At 40.3% G+C, this 20611-nt stretch overlaps 1 protein-coding gene across 1 annotated transcript; it reads right to left on the reverse strand.

Annotated features, from left to right (window-relative positions):
* Positions 1-7745: 7745 nt before the first annotated feature.
* Positions 7746-19096, reverse strand: LOC128737107 (zinc finger protein 1-like). The gene is made up of 2 exons (XM_053831672.1): positions 18432-19096; positions 7746-9405 (listed from the first exon to the last, which is right to left on the reverse strand). The coding sequence occupies exons 1-2, from the start codon at positions 18874-18876 to the stop codon at positions 8234-8236; spliced, it is 1617 nt and encodes a 538-aa protein (XP_053687647.1). The 5' UTR covers positions 18877-19096; the 3' UTR covers positions 7746-8233.
* Between the last annotated feature and the right edge of the window lie 1515 nt (positions 19097-20611).

Genomic DNA, 20611 nt, shown 5'->3' on the forward strand with positions numbered 1-20611 from the left:
TGGATGAACCCACTCCAAAGACCAAACAAACGAAAATAGAAAGCATCTTGAAGTTAATACACAATTATGATCCAATAATGCACAATTATAACACAACATCATAAAAAATAGCATACAACTATGACTTCATTCCACAACAAAATTACTGGATATTTTTTCTATCCAACGACATACTGACGATGAAATTCCATGCTGTGATAAAAAAGTTATTGATGTTTGAAATCTTTCATTCAAAGGTTACAGTTCCGTTTTCTTTTTTACAAAGTGGTACCTAGTGTAGTAAACAAAGACGTAGTCCTACGTCAAAAAAGCAGTATAAGTGCCAAAACTATGCTACACGCAGAAAAATGATGATAGTTTGAAACAACAATTACCTGTTATTGAGTTCAACTGAAATCATATTTTTGAATTAACAAAATATTGTTTAAACTGAATTCGTACTCCTTTTGCTTCTACTAGATCGTTTATAAACCCAAAAATACTTATTTTTGATTCTACAATTTTTTCTTTGATAGAAACTAGCTATTATTCGAAATAACAAACCTTATTGTTGAACTAAAAGGTCAAACAGTTAGAATCAAAAAAATATCTGGGTTAGCCTTCAGTCAACAATATTTTTTGTTGAATTTATGCAGAATTCTTTTGCATTTACAATTTATTTTTCTGCGTGTATGCGTAGAGGAACTAAAAATTGAAAGATGCATTTGAAAGTGCTGATAGCGATTAGGGCAAACCATCTCTCTGACACTCTGTCAAATCTCGACGGTCAGGGTCAGTACGCCCTCTACGGATGACGGTGGTAACTGGTTGTATATGTGCCATCACTCTAGCATCACAACCACGCTGACATCATTGTATGACATCGTACATCAACATCACACGCATTCTTTCAGATGGTTGCGATCACTAACACTTATAAGCAGTAGTAACTCCCTTGGGATAAGAGATGGCGTTAGCAGTATCATCCTTTGCTTGGTATATGCGAACCTCTTTGCCCAGTCTTGAGTTCTGGAGTCTTCGGACAAACCCAGGGCTGTCGGATATTGGCAAGAAACTAGGCCGCCCACCGTAGTCTTCCAAACTTCGCCAGGTGATGGGAATCTCTCCAAGTAGTGCCTGTAGCTCGTGGTTCATACGCCTCCGCCTTCTGTTTGTACTTCACCGAAAATAGTCTGTAACACCTTTCGTTCAAATATGGTAAGTACAGTTATGTCTTCCGTAAGCAAAGTTACAGTCTCAAGTCCGTAGAGGACTACCGGTCTGATTGACGTTTTGTGCATCGTCAGCTTTGTGCGTATGCTTTTTAATCGAAGCGTCTTGTGGAGGGAAAAGTAGGTTTCACTTTCAGCTTAAAAGCGCCGTATTATTTTCGGTGGTGGCCAGAAAACCAGAAAATATTTGGTTTTCGACGCATCGCATTGATTTGTATTCCAATCACCCATGGTCAAGGATATCAAGGTCATCAACCAAAGCTAGGAGTTGGTTACTTTTGCTGATGATCGTTCCTCTCAGGACAGTCCATTCGCTTGCTGTAATCTTCTGCGCGATTCGAGTGCGTGCGGAACACGCACATATAGCACATGACTCGTTCTAGTGCAGCTTTGATTAGCCGCGTCAGTTTGTCCGGAGAATTTTTCTCATGCATTAACTGCCATAGTTGTTTGCATTCGACTGTATCGTCTGTTGCTGCTGTATGATGCGTGGGCAAGTTGTATTCCCGATAAAGCTTGGCGTAATTACAGCAATTGAGCCGATCACCTTTTTATAGATGGGACAAACTAACAAACCACACCTTCCATCTACTCCTTACGATGGTTTCCCCTCCTCACAAATCGTTGAATTATCCAGTGAAGTGCCGTTGCTAGTGGTTCTTCACCATTTTTCTAGATCTCTTTCCGGCGTCTCTGTAATTGTAATGTTTGAGTAATTGTAATTGTTTGAGTAGAGCATTAGCGGAACTAGCGCTCATTTCGGAATTTTTTTCGACCGTTTTATTGGTCGGCCAAGTCAATTTTTCTAGGGGGGAAGGGGGGCTAAATCTCTCCTAGGGGGGGGGGGGGGGGGGCTTAGCCCCCTCTAGTTGAGTAGAAACGTCTTTTCCGGCGTCTCTGTTATTGTTTAGCTGACGGATTTCTCGCCGGATCTCTTTAAGATCGGAAGCCGGCACGCTGTTATCGTTTGTAGTAGAGCTGGTCGGGTTTCATATTTTCCAAACCCGCATTCTCTAGTTTGTATAGATGCCCATCGAAGAGCTGCTTGCACTTTTCGACTACCGCGCACTTGTCGGGAGGCTTCGGTGAGTATCCTTTTCGAGATTGGTTCACCTTCTCATAGAACTTGCGCGTCTCATTGGCCCGGAATAGTTGTTCTAGCTCTTTAGGATGTCTGTCCTACTTCTGGCGTTTTTTCTTCCTCAGGATCGTGGTCAACTCATTCCGCGATACCTGGCCATATTCTCCCTTATGGAAATGCTACACAATGCAATGCAATGATAGTTTTTCCAAGCTCCATTTTCCTCTCAATCGCTTATTGGCATTCCCCGTGATTCAGTGATCTGCAGTTCTAGGTATTGTAGAGAATGTGTCAGGCAGTTTTGTCGATGGTAGATTATGTAGTTGGTAGATTTGAAGCTGAATTATGCTTCAAATCGTAAAAATTCCAGTCATTAAAAGGAGAAACACGACAGGTATACATTGGCGTAGCTAAGTAATTTCCCTGGAGGGGGCCTAGGGGGTGCCTTCCAAAAAAATTTTCATTATGATCCAGTTACGCCGACTGTCACCGATAGCACAGGGTTTTGTAGATCTTGCAGAAATATCGGGAGTACAACGTGCCCATGCACCACATCTTTATTAATTTCAAAGCAGCATACGATGCATGCGATCGAGGCTAGCTATGACAGATAATGCACGAGCACGGTTTTCCGGATAAACTGGGCCAAATGATCAGAGCTACATTGGATCGAGGGATGTATTTCGTGTGTAACTCGGGGACACTTTCGAATCCTTCTTGCATACTATTCAACATCGCTCTTTAGGGGGTGGTCCGACAAAAGCGAAGTCTAGGAGGTTTGGGTTAAACATAAGTGCGTCCAAGCCCAAATACTTGAAAGAAAGAGGCTCAATAAATCAAACACGTACCTCACACGGACGGTAACTGTTCACAGCGACGCTTGCCGGAAGCGGAAGGCACTGCGGACAATATTTGGCGGAGTACAAACTGAAAGCGGAGAGTGGCAGAGACGAATGAATCACGAGCTACAGAAAGTGTTTGGAGTGATTCCCATTGTCATTGCCATTGTCGAAAGTCTACCGTGGGCCGGACATGTCGTAAAGATACCGGACGGCAGTGCGACGAAAACAACTCTTTTCAACAGCTACACCAGCACCAGGAACAGGGAGGCTTAACGTGCGAAGATGGCTCGACCAAGTCGAAAGTGATTTGACACTTCTGAGACTGGGAAATTGGCGACGAGTGGCCCAAAAGCGAGTTGAATGAAGACGACTGTTTATAACAGCATAAGCCGGGGTGGCTACTAGGCTACTGACGGCTACTGACGATGACAACAACTACGCGTTTGCGATACCTATAGTAGAAAAGGAAAATAACAACGCAGTGGGAATATATACACTGAATTTTTTCCGGTTTTTAAATTAGGTGGGGAAAATTTCCGGAGGTACCCCAGGCGCCCCCTATAGCTATGCCAATGCAGGTATATCAAGCATCCATTTCATGTCTTTATTTCATCACCTTTATTCATGTCGAATTTCCTTGATTTTTCATACTGGTGGGTCACTAAACGCTAGAACCCACACATAACGCTAATAATCATGTATCAACGAACTAATGCCACCGAAGTTACTTGCTCGTGCGATTAAGATCCAGACCCAGAGACTTTTAGCCTTTGGTATCGACTGGGATTGAACCCAGCCCAAGGAACAAAACGGCAGCAGTTAAAAGAGCAGGTGTGGAATAAGAGTTGCGTGGTAGCATCCAGTGCTGAATAAGCGAATTTACTGAAGTGCGTGTTGTTTAAACGTTATATCCCACATTTTTCCTAGCTTTTAATCAACATCTACATGTTGTTATTTAAGTGTGGAACGAGAGTCGAATAAGCATTGTGCAAACGTATCAGCAGCACAGCTAAGAGCAGGTGTGGAATACCGGTCGCTTAAAAGCTACCGTATCAGTTAAGAGCAATTATGGAGAAAAAGTGGAATTAGAGTGGAATAAGCATTGTACAAACGTTTCAGCAGTATTACAGAAAGCACGTGTGGAATAGTAGTGGAATAAGGATGGAATAAACGTGGCGCAAACGTATCAGCAGCATTGCTGACAGCACGTGCAGAATAAAAGTGGAATAAATGTTGCGCAAACGAAACAGCAGCATTGCTGAGAGCAACTGTGGAATAGTGATGGAATAAGGGTCCAATGAAAGTTGCGCAAACGTATCTGCTGCATTGTTGAGAGCAAGTGTGAAAATATGTGTCGATTAATCGTCGTACAAACGTATCAGTAGCACCACCAAGAGCAGGTGTGGAATAAATAGTGCTTGATGGCAGCCAATAACACCAATAACTTGAATGACACTTTATACTTTACACTTTATAATTTATATAAATAAATTTATATTAGGTACCCTTTATTTCTTTTTTTTACAGATTAAGAATAGAAAAAATTTTCATTACCACTTTTAGCAGACAAGTCTTTGCTGGTCGTGGCAATCCTTTTATTTGTTGTTGTCTGGACGGTATGTATCTTCTCCCTCGGCGTGTCGTTATCCCTCGTCCAAGGCAACCAGCTCTGCTTGACGCTTTGTGAGTTACTCACAATAGATTTGCTCAGCGAGATGAATTGCGTCGGGCTAAAGCCACCAGAATTGTTATGGTCGGGTGGCATAGTGGCGATACCACCACTGCTGGTAGCGCCGTACCGTAATCGCGTGACCAGCTGCCTGTGCGCAAAAAACCCACTTATGCTCTTGCCATCAACTGCTGCTTTTTGTTTTTTAGATGAAAAAGACTAAATCCGATCCGATGACAAATATACGTAGCGTTTAGTTCAGGAAGCAGTACTGTCTGCGTAAACTAATGACGGGGTGACAAAAGTACTATTTCTCTGCGGTACTGGCACGAACCACTTCTGCTGTTAACTAATCACTACTGCTGTTAACTAATAACATCACTGCTAACTAACTGAACAATCGCACACAATGTTCACAGCTAGCCGAAAGTTCTGGATTTCCAGTTTCCAGTGAATTTCACTCAGTAGCACCGCTCACCGTCGTCAATATTCAAGAGAAAAAAAACTTTGCGTTGTGAGTGTGTTATGTTGCTGGTATTGCTGGTGGTACAAGCGAAATAATTTAGCACAAATAGTTTATTAAATGTTTAACATGTGCAGAATAAATACTTCTAAAGCAATCTTGTACAGCAGATGCCAAACATGATTTAAGAAACTACTCTTCAGCGCTTAAATGTATTTTAGCCCATTTTTGTTCCATGCTTGACAAACTTAAACTGGTAAATACACATCGGCTAAAAACTCGGCGCCTGTCATCTGTCAGATTATCTCAGATGTGTTCGTCGATGGCTTCCGATCGTCAGGATGTAAGTTCGAATCCGGATGAATGAAAAAAGTATAATGGCAGGCTTGATAAATTTTGAGTCAACCAACGATTTCCTACTAAGTCTCTCATTAAATTATAAAAATACGAATACAAAAGTGAACATGAAAATAACGAAACCCACAAAATAAAATAACAGTAGCTACTTCCTGCATATTTCATTCTTTTTGCTTGTCTAAATATTGAACTGCTGTGGAATAAACGTAGCTTCAGTGTCATTAGCAGCAGTTTAATAAACATCTCTATGCGTACTGAATAAACGTTTTACTATACGTTGATTAACAGTCATACAAACGCATCTTCCACGTCCATATTCAGCACTGTGCTGTTTAAATTCTCGAAAACCAACTGTATAAGCATTGAACAGAGGTGTTTAGATATACTTTAAAAGCAGCTATACAGCATGTGCTGAATAAAAGCTGTCGGTGAAACGTTTAATAAGCAAAAATTGTTCCTTGAGAGACCACGTAGAATTGACGACAATCACAATTAGGGGGACCCGGGGCAAGATGGGCACCCCTCCATTCCACAGCTACAAAACAGCTTTTGGTTATAAAACTCTCACAAACTAGTAAATTGTGTAGAAACGAAGTAATGTTTTAGCGTTGAACATAAAATATCACGCGCTTGTTGGAAAAATTCCATGAAATAAAATATCGTTCTGACCGCCTTGATTTCTTATAACATTTTGCCATCAGAAAATAAGCATTTTAAATAAATAAAAGATTCATATTTATAAATTACAGCCCTTTTACGATTGAACAACATGTACTTTCCCAATTGAATCGTTCAAAAATATTTTCTAGTGATTCTTTTATATTTTGTAACAGTTTAAAAATATGTCGTTTTGCTGGGGTAAAATGAGCACCATTTCCCGGGGCAAGATGGGCGCACTTAAACTTTACAACATAGCTTGCAAAAATAAAAATTGGGACCAAATTCAATTATTTTCATTATTTTAAATGTTTTTATGACGAAAACAGTTAAAGAATAACGTTCTCCGAGCTGTCGTTGGCGCGTCGAATGTGAAAGGTTATTTCATTAGAAGATACGGAAGAAACGCAAAAACACTATGGCATGCCGATGTGAATTCTTGAATAATATCCCAAAATGCTTGAGCAGGTAACGAATACCAATGAAATGAGGCCATTTAAAATCATATTCAGCAAGAAACGAGAGAAAGCGATAATCCATCACATCCTTGAAATTGAAAATGCTAGTATGGAGTGATCCCTTGGAACTTTGGCATTCAAACTAGCAAAACAAAACAAAATCTCATTCATTCGATAAAAATGCAATGGTTTTTAATAGAAAGGCATGCAAATTTATAAATTTCAAAAACAGTTATGCAACTTTAGCCTCCAATCCCTTAACAAACTTCAGTCCCTAAAGCTCGAAACTTAAAAGTGACTATTGGTAAACTAATCGAGTTGCTTAAAAATGTTACCCAACCACCGTCTTTTTCATCTAACACGACGCTTATGGAACTAATGTTTAGTAATTAAGGCTTTACTAAAAACTAGGAACGTAACTTTAAGCAAAAAATTCATTTATTAAACAGGTGCCCATCTTGCCCCGTGGGGGTGCTCGTCTTGCCCCGGTATGCTTCAGGCGGGTGAAAAAACAACTATTTTCTTATTACATTTTTTTTTCAATATAGTTTCAAATATTTCAAATCAAAATTGTATAGGAAAGTTAGATGGATAATAGAAGAACTGTTTAACAACAATTAGCTGAAGAAAAATTGTGCTTTTTATAACCAAAACTGAAGCTGAGCTTAGGGTGCTCATCTTGCCCCGGGTCCCCCTACCGGATATCCACTGGAAATAAAGACGGAAAGGTTTGTTTGCTAACAAAAACGACTCCGTAAGCAATCTGAAGCAGACTAATCTCATGTTTTTAGTCTTGACCTTGAAATGCGATCATACATATACTTTCCCCTACCGCCCCTTCATCAATTGTAGAACCATCATTTCAAATAAATATCAATCTGAAACAATTGCTGAACAATTTTAGTAATGTAGGTAGGTATATAGTATTTCTTTCAATTGCAAAGACAAAAACCGGGTTATGATGTACGTTTCTTGAAATATATTCTAAATAAAAATATACCGTTAAATGTGAGAGCACGGGAGTGATAGTAGATAGGTAGATACTATCATACAACCTAAGTTTAACTTTCTAAATGTTGAAATAATCGTAGAATGAATAACTGAATAGTCTTGCATAGCTCTTAACAAGAACCTGTCGTGCTCTCTTTATACAATAAATATCAATCTTTAAACAATACGAAATAGTTTATTTTTGCAAGTATAGATACATTATACAAACACTTTGTTGTACGAAATGATTAAAATCGGAAATATATTTAATAGTAATTATCATGACATAACCAGCGCTTAAAAATTATGATACACAGATACATCACAGGGTAAAGTTTACTGAGTGCGATCGATACCCTTATCGCTTTCTTTTCTGGGGATAGATTATCTTTGGGAATTATACAAACGATAGCATAAAACTTAAAACTCAGAAAGATACATAAACAGCATACAAACGGAGATTGGAGAGATCGAATTCAAGTATTCTACTGCAAACTGGAAAGCGTTACAGCCGATGATAGCTAGCGATAGCTTCAGCAGCGAGCGTGAATGGGATACTGTGGTCAATTTCACCTGGTCGATATGAGAGCATCGGTATCCGAAGCGGACGCTGCTCCAGGTACGGATTACTTTCAATTGATTGTAGTGAACTAGTTGATACCGTAGTAATGTTCAAACTCGTAGCTTCTTGAGTGTTCACGGCATCGAAAGGAGCAGCCATGAATGTTGCAGAATCTTCAGTAGCTAACTGCATTAATGCAAGAGCACCCTGCAGCTTCCGGTTTGTTTCTTCGGGACGACCTGTTCGGATCACTGGTATTGGTTCCGGTTGCTCATCTAACGGCCGGGCGCAGTCTTTGCTGGCCACCATCAATACAGTCGGACGCATCTGGTTCGGATCGACCGTTATAGTTTCGTTAGTCGATGGACTACTTTCTTGGTTTAATTGTTGCTTTAGAGCCACCGTTGATGTAGTGCTCGATAGTGCTTGAGGTGAGATTATACTTGGTTCTAGTGGTTTAGCCAGATCTTCCTGCCAAGCGTCACGGAGCCATTTCTTTTTTGGGTTGAAAGTTGAATATTGGATTGGCGCTCCGTGAGATTCATCGCCAGATTCGTCCTCTTCTTGACTGGTAGGTTCCTGCCACTGGATGAGCTTCGGAACGTTGGGTTTGGTTTTAGCCGTAATTGGGCTTGCAGTCAATCCCATACCTGCATTCATATCTAGCTCACACATCAAACCCTTGCGACTCTTAAATGGCGACCGAGGGGTTATCGGTGACTGGAAAGCACTTATGTTGTCTAGATAGTTTTCATTGTTAACTACCGAACGGTTTTGGTTTTCATTCTCATTTCGAGTAGCGTTATTTAATCGCTTTGGGGTCTTACGGGTTGGCGTTCGATCTTCCCGTTCCATTCTATACTTCTCTAGCCATTTGAGTACCTCGCCGTTCTGCTCCGGTACGGTTTGTATAACGAAGTCATCGCAGCGTTTTAATGTGTCGTACGGGTGGTCCGGACAGTGGCGGTTAGCATGGGTAAAACGCATCTGACAATTGGACGCCGAACAGATGAATGGTCGCTCGCCCGTGTGCAACCGTTGGTGTGTTTTCAGCTGGCCGCTTTGGGTAAAGGCACGGGTGCATCCGGGGTAGTCACACTGGTAAGGGCGCTCTCCTGCAATGGTAAATATGCATGAAAATGTTGAAATGACGAAAAGTTACGTAATCAAACGCTTAAACTAAGAGTTTCCCATTTAAACCATGTACCTATCGTAGAATAATTTTTAGCTGAAAAAGTAAGTGAATTTTGTCAGCAATCTCGCAAATATTAACTGGAAATAGGTTTCAAACGAAATTTTACATGACAATGGAAAACTCCAATGAACTTAGAAACTTAGCTTTGTTTTAAATATTAAAACAAAAAAACACAATACGTCTTCTTATTTGTCTATTCATGATCTTTTAGTAATAGCAATTTGAGATGTCACATGAGACAATCATGCAACCACCGGGGTGAGGGTAACAGAATCAAAAATTCCAGAAATACCTAGTCGAAGAGAACGATATTTGATCAAATACCTATCTACTTATGACCGAAAGCCCATTTCCCGGAGTGACTCAATAAAAATACATATCTTATTGAATTAATTCGATATTCTACATTCTTTGACATACATCATAGATTGTCACTGAAAAAGCCAGATGATAGACCAGATATCAAATCGATTCTTTTTTTTTCAGCGAGCTGCCCTTTCCTGCGTCAAACCATCTTGCAGGCCGCCCCGTTTCTCAATACATGCTGTAGAGTTTTTGCTCGAGTGAGCGTGCGCGCTGATTTGGAAATGGGTTTTTAAAACCACTTTTATTAGCTGGTGTGCAGCGAACTCAGGTGTATGTGGAGTCTTTTTTCTTTTCTTTTTTTTTTTTTTTGACGTAAGCGCTCCAGCTTACACGCGAATAATTCGCGAATGCTGCCGAGATGAAATGAAAAGAATGGTCTGCTCCAACACATACAAATGTGCAGTCACGGGCGGAAATCGGGGGTCTTTGGCTGAGCGAAGTTAAAGTGTCATTGATAGAAAATGTAAGTTAAAGCGCACTGTCGTTAATACGACAAGTTACAACATGGAGAATAAGCGTTAACTTTTTACCGAATCGACCTTAATTCAATAAATTTTACTGAATGGATGTTACAACTACCAGCACCCCAGTAGTTTCAAACGCATGCCGGATGAATCGTAGATCATTGCCCGTGTATATCTATTTGCAGATTTTTTTTTAATAACTACCGGTGTTACGCCGTATGGTTGATTTGGCAGAGCGCATTTTCTGCTGGTGGCGTACGCTTTGTGGGTTTCGAGATAATTTTGTGTATATAGGAAAACCTCCAGTACATGGCGAGGCTTCAGCATCCATCATCTGTAAGCCAATCGCACCTCGAGAGCGGAGAGTACGAGGGAAGGAAGCTTTTTAAATTAAAGGTGGTTTAAATTGATTCTTGACCGCGCATGCGTAGGTTCCTACGTGGAAGCCGACTGTGGAAACCAATAATGGAGCACAGCAGGTGAGTTGTGCAGGGCAATGGACTTTTCAGGACAGTCAAGTTCACCAATTATCTCCCATATTAGATAATTGCCATCAAAAGAACATCATACCGAGCAAGTATTGAGTGAAGAAAATTATCCAGCAATGCTTGCGAATTCGTTATGGATACTTAAACATTAGGGAGTAAAGAAATATTGGTACTTTGATTTAAGAGACGGAAATAATCACCAGATTTAACCACATTTAACACAATTAAAAAACTGGATTTCATGTGGAGTCCCATATTATGAAAGTTAGATAAAGAATCTATTTCTAAGATAGTTAAACTAAAAGAGTGCTTCTTAATAATAGTTGAGAAGGGTGGAACCCATTAAGAAAACTACGCACCGCACCGGTGCGTAAGCTGCTATGAATTGCATGAGGGTCGAAAAATTAACCCTCCTTCCGTCGAAGGATAGACATTTTGAAAACGACCATGGGTAGCCAAAACAAAATAGAAAAATATATATCTTCGCATCAGGAGGGGTTCGTTTGCTTTTACCTGCCCAATCCCTTCAGCAGAAACGATGCTTTTCTGCAATGCGGCTGTCCTTGCTTTCAATTTCTATTGTGTAGTGGTAAAAGGGATAGAAACGACTGGGGATAAAAGGTACGCAGCGAAAAAGGAACGTAAAGCGGTGCGCAAAAAACACTCCGGATGCCACGTTGAATTTCTTTGTGCGAGTATTTAAAAAAAGTTCTTCCATCCGTCACGGAACACGTGCAACCATTTTTTGCTTAGGGTGAATACCTGATCCCTTAAAATTCTAACACGATACACCAAAACTGTGTCGTATAGCAAAACAGGAATGGAGGTAGCGTGTCATGTTTGATCTTGTTAGAACTTCGTTAAACGAAGGGAGATATAATTCTAAAGCAATCGCCTCAAGATTATCAGAATGACTCAGAACAGAAACTATATCAAAAATGCGGCTATTTGTAAATCATCTTTAGACTTGAGAATCAGAACACGAAATGTGTCTTGGTATTTGGCTATGCAAGATTTCGAATAATTTTATACAATTTCGGTAAGTTCAAAATTTGAAAAATATTTCGATTCAAACCGAAATAAGGTTCATTTTTGGGCTGGGCAAATTGGGCTTGGTGGTTAGCCTTAGACGTACCAAATCTTTTTCTATGTCGGCAATATCTTATGCGAGATGAGAACTCGGCAAACTTGCTAGTCTTTCTCTGCTGTGTTCTGATCTCTACATGCATCTTGTTGTTATCTTTTGCCAATTCCTGCCAGACTACGATCGGAGCTCCACTTCTTTCTATATCCTGTCGGATAGTAATTTTCCTCGTAAGAGCTGGTCTTCCAATTTTCTTTTTTGATTTATTTACTAGCTAAGTGCCCGAGGGTAGGAGCCTTCTAGATGTACGAAACAAGTTCAGTTGCCACCCGATTGAACTGTGAAAGAGCAATGGGCCGATATCAAGAACGCCTTCATAATGAACAGTGACGAAACCCTCGGAGAACGTAGAGAGGGGTTTCTGATTGACCGTACAGAAGAAAGCGATGGACTGACCATTTTTAATAACTCTTTCGTGTTTCCGAGTAAAAGCAGCAGCATATGACATCACTAGTTTGTCGCATTAGATTAATCGTCAACTGTGAGGCTCCATCACTGGATGAAGTCCAAGTAGTAATCAAACGTATTAAATCCAACAGAGAACCATGGATAGACTACTTTTCGGCAAGATGCTCAAACCTGACTTGTCTTTGTCAACCCAGATGATGCATTCACTAGAGGTATATTGATCAAATTCTCTAAAAAGGAGACCTAACTGAATGCGCCAACTGGCAATGACCATATCACATTGCTCCACTAGTGGTGCCAGGCAGTTTTTACGAAAATCCGGCACCCATTTGGGTCTGAGACAGGCATCTTTTGGGAAACACCAAAATGGGAAAGACCAAATCGAGGATTGCTTTGGAATCCTCCAACGATGTGGTAGTCAAATGACCTCGACCTAGCCGACGACATTGTCTACTGCACACAACGCCCAATCCATATGGAGAGCAAGCTAGATGACCTCTCTGCGAGCTTCCAAGCAGCAGGTCTCACAGTCAATGTAGCAAAGACAAAATATACTCCTGAACACTGACAATTCCACCAACCTCAAAGTAGCGGGACAACAGGACGAGCAAATGGAAGCCTTTTAATATCTTGGTAAACAGACAACACCGGGTGACGGTACCAAGAATAATACAACCACATGGACCACCGAAAGGCACTTGCAAGTCTGCGAAACATTTGGCGCTCAAACCAGATTACTCTACATACTAGAGTAACCAACCTATTTTGGACCCCATCAGCAGCCGTACATAATTTGGACACTTCAATTAGGTTTTGCTGTAAGGGCCCAAATTTCGTACAGCAGCTGATGGGGTCCAAAATACGTTGGTTACCGTAATACCCGAATTTTCAACTCAAACGTTATACTCGCATTACTGCTGACGAACTGGCATGACACATAGAAGAAAATTCTTTACAAACCATCGTCCTTACTAGAACACTAGCCTAGTACCCTCTGTTTTGCATGTTGTGGAGTAACGGTTTTATACTGAAAACTTAAAGCAAGTGAAAGCCTTGGCGGGAGACCGTTGGCAATGGAGATCTCTGATTTCATCCCTTTGTCCTGACGGATCTTACTCGGGGTCACCTCGCTTTTTGTTTCCCACCTGCACAGCTGTCTTCGAACCGGAAATTCTCACAATCCAAGAAACAAAGCTCAAATATGGACGTCCCGTCCACTTGTCGGCCCTTCCCCGTGCTCCTCCGCTACTTGTAAGTCTGTTTTCTTTCCCATATTTGAAGGAGTTTGAAGGAGAGCGTCCAGGATTCTGGAATTATAGCGAGGCATATTGGCTTATACATAGATTTATGTAGTGTAGAAGGAAAATTCGTAGTATATTTTCGCTTCTACTTTTTAGACTACTCTTTTGGTACTCTGATCTCGGTGTTCCTATTTTATGTTGTTGTTTCAGTAATGCGTAAACCACAAGAGGTTCATCATCCCTTTGATTTTGGTTGACTGGTCTAACAGACTGCTCTACTACTCCGTGCACAAGTTCTAGCTCTCTATCGTCCCCATCCATCCTGATCTTGCTTCTTGTGGTGGGGAATGTTAACCTATGTCAGTCTGTCTATTAAACAATGTAGGAGACACTTCCATATCAAGTAAGATAGAATAGAGTTTAGAAACACTGATAGTATAGAATATCTGTTTAAGTGGTTTGAATTGCATGGTGATCCTCCAACAACTCTCAGCTCTTTGCGGATATGTTTTAAGGATGGGAACTTCAAGTGATTCAATCTATGGTCGATTTGATTGTCCTGTAAACATTCTCAATACATATCAGTCAACTGCTCTGTTTCATATCTAAATAGCTCAGTCGGCATTGATTCCAGACTTGTAGTTGGGTTTTTCTTATTCCATGTAGAAGCTTATCATGGGTAGGTAAATGAATAGCTAAAGTTAAATCGGAAAAAGCCCTGAATATAAGCGTCTTTAACTAAGATATGACTCTTCTTTATCGACAGGCTTCACAGCCGATTGGAGTACAGGACAATGACGGGGCTAGTGCAACAATCTCATTGCCTCTAGTAGCCGCCGCCTTTTTAGCCCACCATCTAACCTTAAAGCTAACTGGGTGGTACGTAGACACCAATATTGTTACAAGAAAAATGCATTCGCTTCTACACTTCTTCGAAATAATACTGTGCAACTGGCTGAAACTATACGGTACACTATACTATACCGGGACATCTTAGGGACAATAGTCCAATCCGGCATCCAAATGAAAGTTCAGAGGAGCTAAAAATCAGAGGGGTTGTGCACAAGACACGACCGCATAGCTGACGTAGGACTATGGAAGTCTCTTTGTAGTGATAGTAGGATGTATCCATGTATGTAATACGAATCTTCATGTATACAACCGACATACACAACGTTTATGAAAGTAGTAACATTGTATACGTTCAAATCTCAACCGATTTTGGAGTTATATCCATGTATTGATTGAAACTATTTTATTAAAACGAATCGAAGTCACACTAAACCGAACAGCAAATAAATTTTCATGATCTGTTTCTACGTTGAATAGTGCTTTTCCTCTGGCAATCGGTAGACGGTACGCGCGAGTTTTCAAAAAGCTGAAAAATTTGCGCAAAACTTTTCTGCAGTTTACCAAAGAAGAACACTGATAATAAAGCATGTACAAGTTGCTGATGTTTTGAAAGTGGCAGAAAATGTCGCCCGTGACCAGTAAACTTATCCCCGCCATTAGTTGGTCGTCCGCAAAGGTGAAAAGTTCAACTTTTGCCTCGTTGCCTGTGTTATTATGATATTAACTGAGCAAGAAAATATAATAAACTCTTCAATCGTTGTGTGATCCTTAAAAGGACCGATCGTTTGATTACCAGTCCCAGCCAGATGGCCAACTGCAAGGCATAATTCCGGTCGTTTTGTTGTCACGAGCAGCATATTTCCTGCCAATTCCAGAACTTCAGCAGCCAGATATTCCATCACGGCAGTGAGACGAGTGCTTCAGCTCTAACACACTCAGCATACTTTCCTTTCCTCAGCAGCCGACGAACACGACCGGCGACGAAGTGCACCGTAAAGCAAATAATGTTTCAAATACAACCTTCAAAATTATGCCACGGATGTGACTCGAGAACTGCCTGTCCGATCCGATGTGTCGCAAATTAGCTGCTTGGCGATGAGTCGCCAACGAAAGCCACTGACCGAATGACGACGCGCACCGTAAGGCAAAGGCAAACAATATTTCAAATACAACCTTTAAAATTATGCCACGAGTGTGACTCGAAAACTGCCTGTCCGATGTGTCGCAATCGCCAGCTAGCTGCTTGCCGATGTGTCGCCAACGAAAGCCACTGACCGAATCGAATGACGATGCGGAGTAAAAGGCATGGCAGCCAAAACCATATCATTCACTGAGGGATGAGTCGATGGATTCTACGGTTTGTTGGCGTCTCGCTTATTGAATTTGGATGTCTTCGTTGCCTTATCCGGGAAAGCAGCAACAGCTTAAGCTCAACAATTTTCGATCGGATTCTATAGGGCGTAAATTAATACAATCATAAGGAAGCTTAACCCATAGCTCATATCGTATATATTTCTGTCATCCGTGCTAGGGAAGCACTGACGAGGAAAGGCAAAAATATAAAAATAATTCAATTTTTCAATGACGCGCATTGAAAATCAATAGTTTTCCATATTTTTCAACATTTTCCAAATCGATTTTGCAATCAATTGGTTTAAATATCTTGAAAATCTATTAAAAATTGACTGAATTATTAGCCGATGCGTGAAAACGCATTTCCACTTTGATGACGTCATTTCCAACAATTAATTACGAAGCGAGAATTCTGGTAAAACATAAGTTCATTATTTTCAATTCTTCAATAGTTCAACATCAAGAATCCACACTTTTCTTCATTTGGGCCAATTCTTAGAAGATTTTCCAATCGATTGGTGTAAGGATATTGAAAATCGATCAGGAAACCACTAAGCTATTAGCGTTCAAAACCTGACCACTTTTCGAGAGATTTTTTGAAATTACCCCCTATACCAGCTACCTTCCTGAAAAACGTAGTTCTACGTCAAAAAATGTTTCTCTCTCTAACTGTCTGGAGAATGCGTTTGTCAAATGACTGACAATGTGTGACAAACACAAAATACAACAGGTCCATCCGCTTTGGAAAAAGTTCAGATCACACCACTCGGTGGATTGAAACGAGCCTCTCCACATACGCGAGTGATTTTGTTTCTTTCATTCCTACGTAGAGGTACACGAATAATACGTTGAGATACGCAACAAACAAGATAAATAACACACCATTGGGAATGTTTCTGCAGTACGCTTTGCCCGTATGCTTTGGCTTGCCAACCATCACATCCTCTTTCCCGTTTTCTTCCAACAGGCTGCCTCATTAAATGGCTTAAATCGCTTCTCTTTGCGTCGTTCCTTCTAATTCTCCATTTCCTACAGCGATCAAAGAAAGGCGAGGAAAAGTGATTCCCTTTATTTTGCAGAGTAGAAACTGCAACGTTACATTTCTTGCAGGTCTTACACGAAGCTTATGCCATGAAAAACGAATTTAGATTTATACTGCTTTATACTTGTGACGAGTGAAGACTATTTTTGTTTCAGGTATCAATATCAATTCCCTATAAAATACAGTACTCCTCGATACGTCTCTGCTGTTAGCTGCGGTTTCCATTTATTTGTTCTTCTTACATCGGTTTTTCGTTTCACGGTAGTTCCTGTGGTACACCATATAGCCAACAGGTATATACTACTTTTGCGCTAATTAAATACATTGCCTTTAAATTACCCATTGCTAGGTGCAAATTTTCTTCGTGCATTCTGGTGCCCGGATAAATTCGCTTTAAAACAAGAGAGAGTACATTTAGACCAGTGTGTAGTTCGTACGAAATTTGATTATGGTTATTCATCCCAAATTGATGATGACGAACATCCGCAACCGGTTGCTCATAAATAACCAAATTTCTCGAATAGCGCAGTTCCACATTTAAATTCGATTCGATCGATAGCGAAAAAGCGGCGAATGAGGTATTTAACTGAGACAGCTTTCGTGTCCCCGTTTTCTCTTACCCAATTCAAATCTAATGAGGAAAATATTCGGTTCGATTTGCGAAAAAAAAAACTGCAGAAAAAGGCAATGTGGAAGGAGAGAACAACGGTTTTGCAATCATTGTGCGCGGATGTAATGGTATAAAAAAGGAAGTGAAAGAAGAGAATGAGAAATTGAAGGAAAGCTAGATCGCGTAAGCTCAGAAACGCGGAAGATTGTTACTTTTCCGGGATTACCCGAAGTGGCTGTTTACCACATCATCATGTCTATTATTATGAACTTCCTAAAGAAACATATTATTCTCTCAAAATACCACGCACCTATGTATGTAATACTGAATTGAAAGTGAAATATTGTATTGTACGTTTTATTCAAACGCTGATCGAAATTCAAATGAGATTCCTTTTTTCAGTGCTGTGCCAGAGAATTTAAATCGCGTCCTCGTCAGTGCATATGTTGCTTATCATGATAGCCGTAAAATTTGATATTTTTTCGTCCGGTAACAGCAACAGGTCATGCTGCTCGGCATCCTGCCGGTCATATAGAACGTAAGAAAACAAATGGCGAAAAGGGCTTCCATAGCAGATGAAGCAATAATATTCGAAACAAAAAAAGATGCAAACCCCTCCATTTACTTTGAAGCAGGTGTTTAAAACCTGCTATGTTTTAAGGTATTGGTGATTGTTGTCATCTCGTTTCTTCTTAACGATCTTTATGCACTCAAGTGTTAAACAAAGAATATTTAAATTGGCACTGAATTACAAACCAAACCGAATATGATTTGTAATTGCGATATGTTACTAATTATCAATTTACTTGATTTTAATGAAATTGTCAAATTTGAAATTTTGAACTATTTCAACTAAAAACTGTGAAGTTGTAAATCAATTGTCTATAATCTATTATGCCTAGATCTTTAAAATCCTTTTATGATTTAAACGCTCACAATGAATCTGAAATTTTAGTTGCATTATTGCACTGTTCGTACCTGTGTGAGTTCGGAGATGCGCCTGGAGTGATTTTTCCCTTGGGAAAACCCGGTTGCAATAGCGGCACTTAATGGCCGATGGAGAAATCGATCCTTCAACCATTAGGGTAGTCAAGGCTTCGGACCGTGGCCGTCCGCGTTTGTTTTCCGACTTTTCCGCAGAACTGGAGCCCGTCTGCTGTTTCCAACTATTGCTAGAGCTTCCATTATTTGTTCCAGTTGGAGTCCCAATTATCCCGAACAACGCTTCCGGTGAACTGCAATTCGACGCTGGACTTGTTAGCGTTTCCGGTGGCCATCCACCAGAATTCCAACCGGGATGTTGAGGAATAAAGTCAGAATTATTTCCAACCGATGTTGTTGATTCCGGACCTAGCAGCACACGATTGGGAGGACTACTAATGTAATGCGAAGCAATAGTCTTGATTCGCTTTGGCGTATCCATCTTTAATTCGTTTTTCGATTCGCTTCGTCACTAAACACACAAGAAACTACCGATTTTGTGCAAAACAAATTAATAATTTATTCACTAACACTGGATTTTAGTACCATTTAGTATGTATGAAAAACTTAACGAATCCACTGTTTGGAAATGACGCCTATCTCGTAGCCGATGGCATCCATTTAATTTTTTTTAAACCACGCACAGACGCACGATCCGCTCGCGTACACATTTCAATATAGACGACGACTGCGGCACAAACTCGACTCAAAACTTGCGCAGATTCTATTCGCTCGGTTGGTTGAATGAAACAGTATGAATAAAAAAGAAGCACGAATGAAAATGTTCGAGCTTCGTATTTTTGTTTTTACACGTACGCGGTACGCCAGTGTGCGTGTTCGGTTGAATCGCGCGCGAAGTAAAAGGAAACAAACGGGACTGCAACTGACAAGAAAGTCTATCTTGAAAAAAGTTGTGAACGGATGCAAACGAAAACTAGAGCTACTCAAAATTTGAGAGATGCGCGCCATCCAGATGGGAGCCAAACAAACTGCACTGAACTGTACGGCTTGTTTGCATCTTTAAATTTTTTTTCGCTGCGAAAAATTTTTCACGATGCACACAAACCACTAATACAGTCGCACATTAGCAATCATTAGGCCCCGTACAGAGTAAACGCTGTAGGTAATATCCCGCATTTTGCACCTGACTGGACACCGCAGACTAAAAGCACAGAGAACAGACTACCAGTAGGTAATCAACAAAAAGTGTGTAAAAGGTTTTTATGTAATCTACGAGTAATCCTTCAATACAGCACCCCTCGAGCAGTAAGTGGCACACTAAATCTTGATGTCGCTGCCATCGCTGCTAGATTACATAAAAAACTTTTACACACTTTTTGGCGATTACCTGGTAGTCTGTTCTCTGTGGTAGTACCACTCAGCAGGAACCCCAAAATCCTTTTTATGATTAAGCAAGTTGATGATGTTGAATCTGTTTTATACTGGGATACTGCCCCATTGGAAAAATAGATAATCTTCATAAAATTTGTAACCCTGCTCTTTAATAATTTAATGAAGTGTCGCTGGAAAACGTGGAAAGTATTTGTGTTGTGCTCTAGCAAAGAAAGGAATATCATCTTCGATTTGAAAACTGGATACAACTCAGTTCATTTTTGACTGCCATCTAGTGGTAACAGGAACGCTTTTTACACGGAAAAAATTATACCACTTTCAATAGACCTGTCAAATATTCTGGTATAAATTAACGATGTGCGAGATAACAGGTTCACCCTTGTAAAGCGGCTTGTGTTTTGTGTGAAATTTTTTTTGTAGATGTTTATAATTTTTTTCACACAATTACTTCAATCCTACCAGAAGCATAATGAATATACCTTGTGTTCGCACTTATAATTGATCCGATACAAATCGTTATGAGCGACGGTCCCTCGCATAATTTTAAACTGTGAAAATAACATATTGTCAATTGCAAGAAAAATTGTACCATCCAAAGTGCGCAATCGCCCATAAAAGTGCTATTTTAGCTTAAATCGTTTCGGTCTCTTCGGCGCACTTATTGCTTGGAAGATAACGAAAAAGTGCGCCGAAGATACCGAAACGATTTAATGCAAAATAGCACTTTTATGAGCGATATCGCACTTTGGATGTTACAATTTTCCTTGCAATTGACAATACATAAATGTTACATTTAAAGTGACAGTAGTACGCAATGATTTGTT

The sequence above is a fragment of the Sabethes cyaneus genome, chromosome 2 (genome assembly GCF_943734655.1).
Source record: "Sabethes cyaneus chromosome 2, idSabCyanKW18_F2, whole genome shotgun sequence".
NCBI classification, from domain to species: Eukaryota; Metazoa; Arthropoda; class Insecta; order Diptera; family Culicidae; genus Sabethes; species Sabethes cyaneus.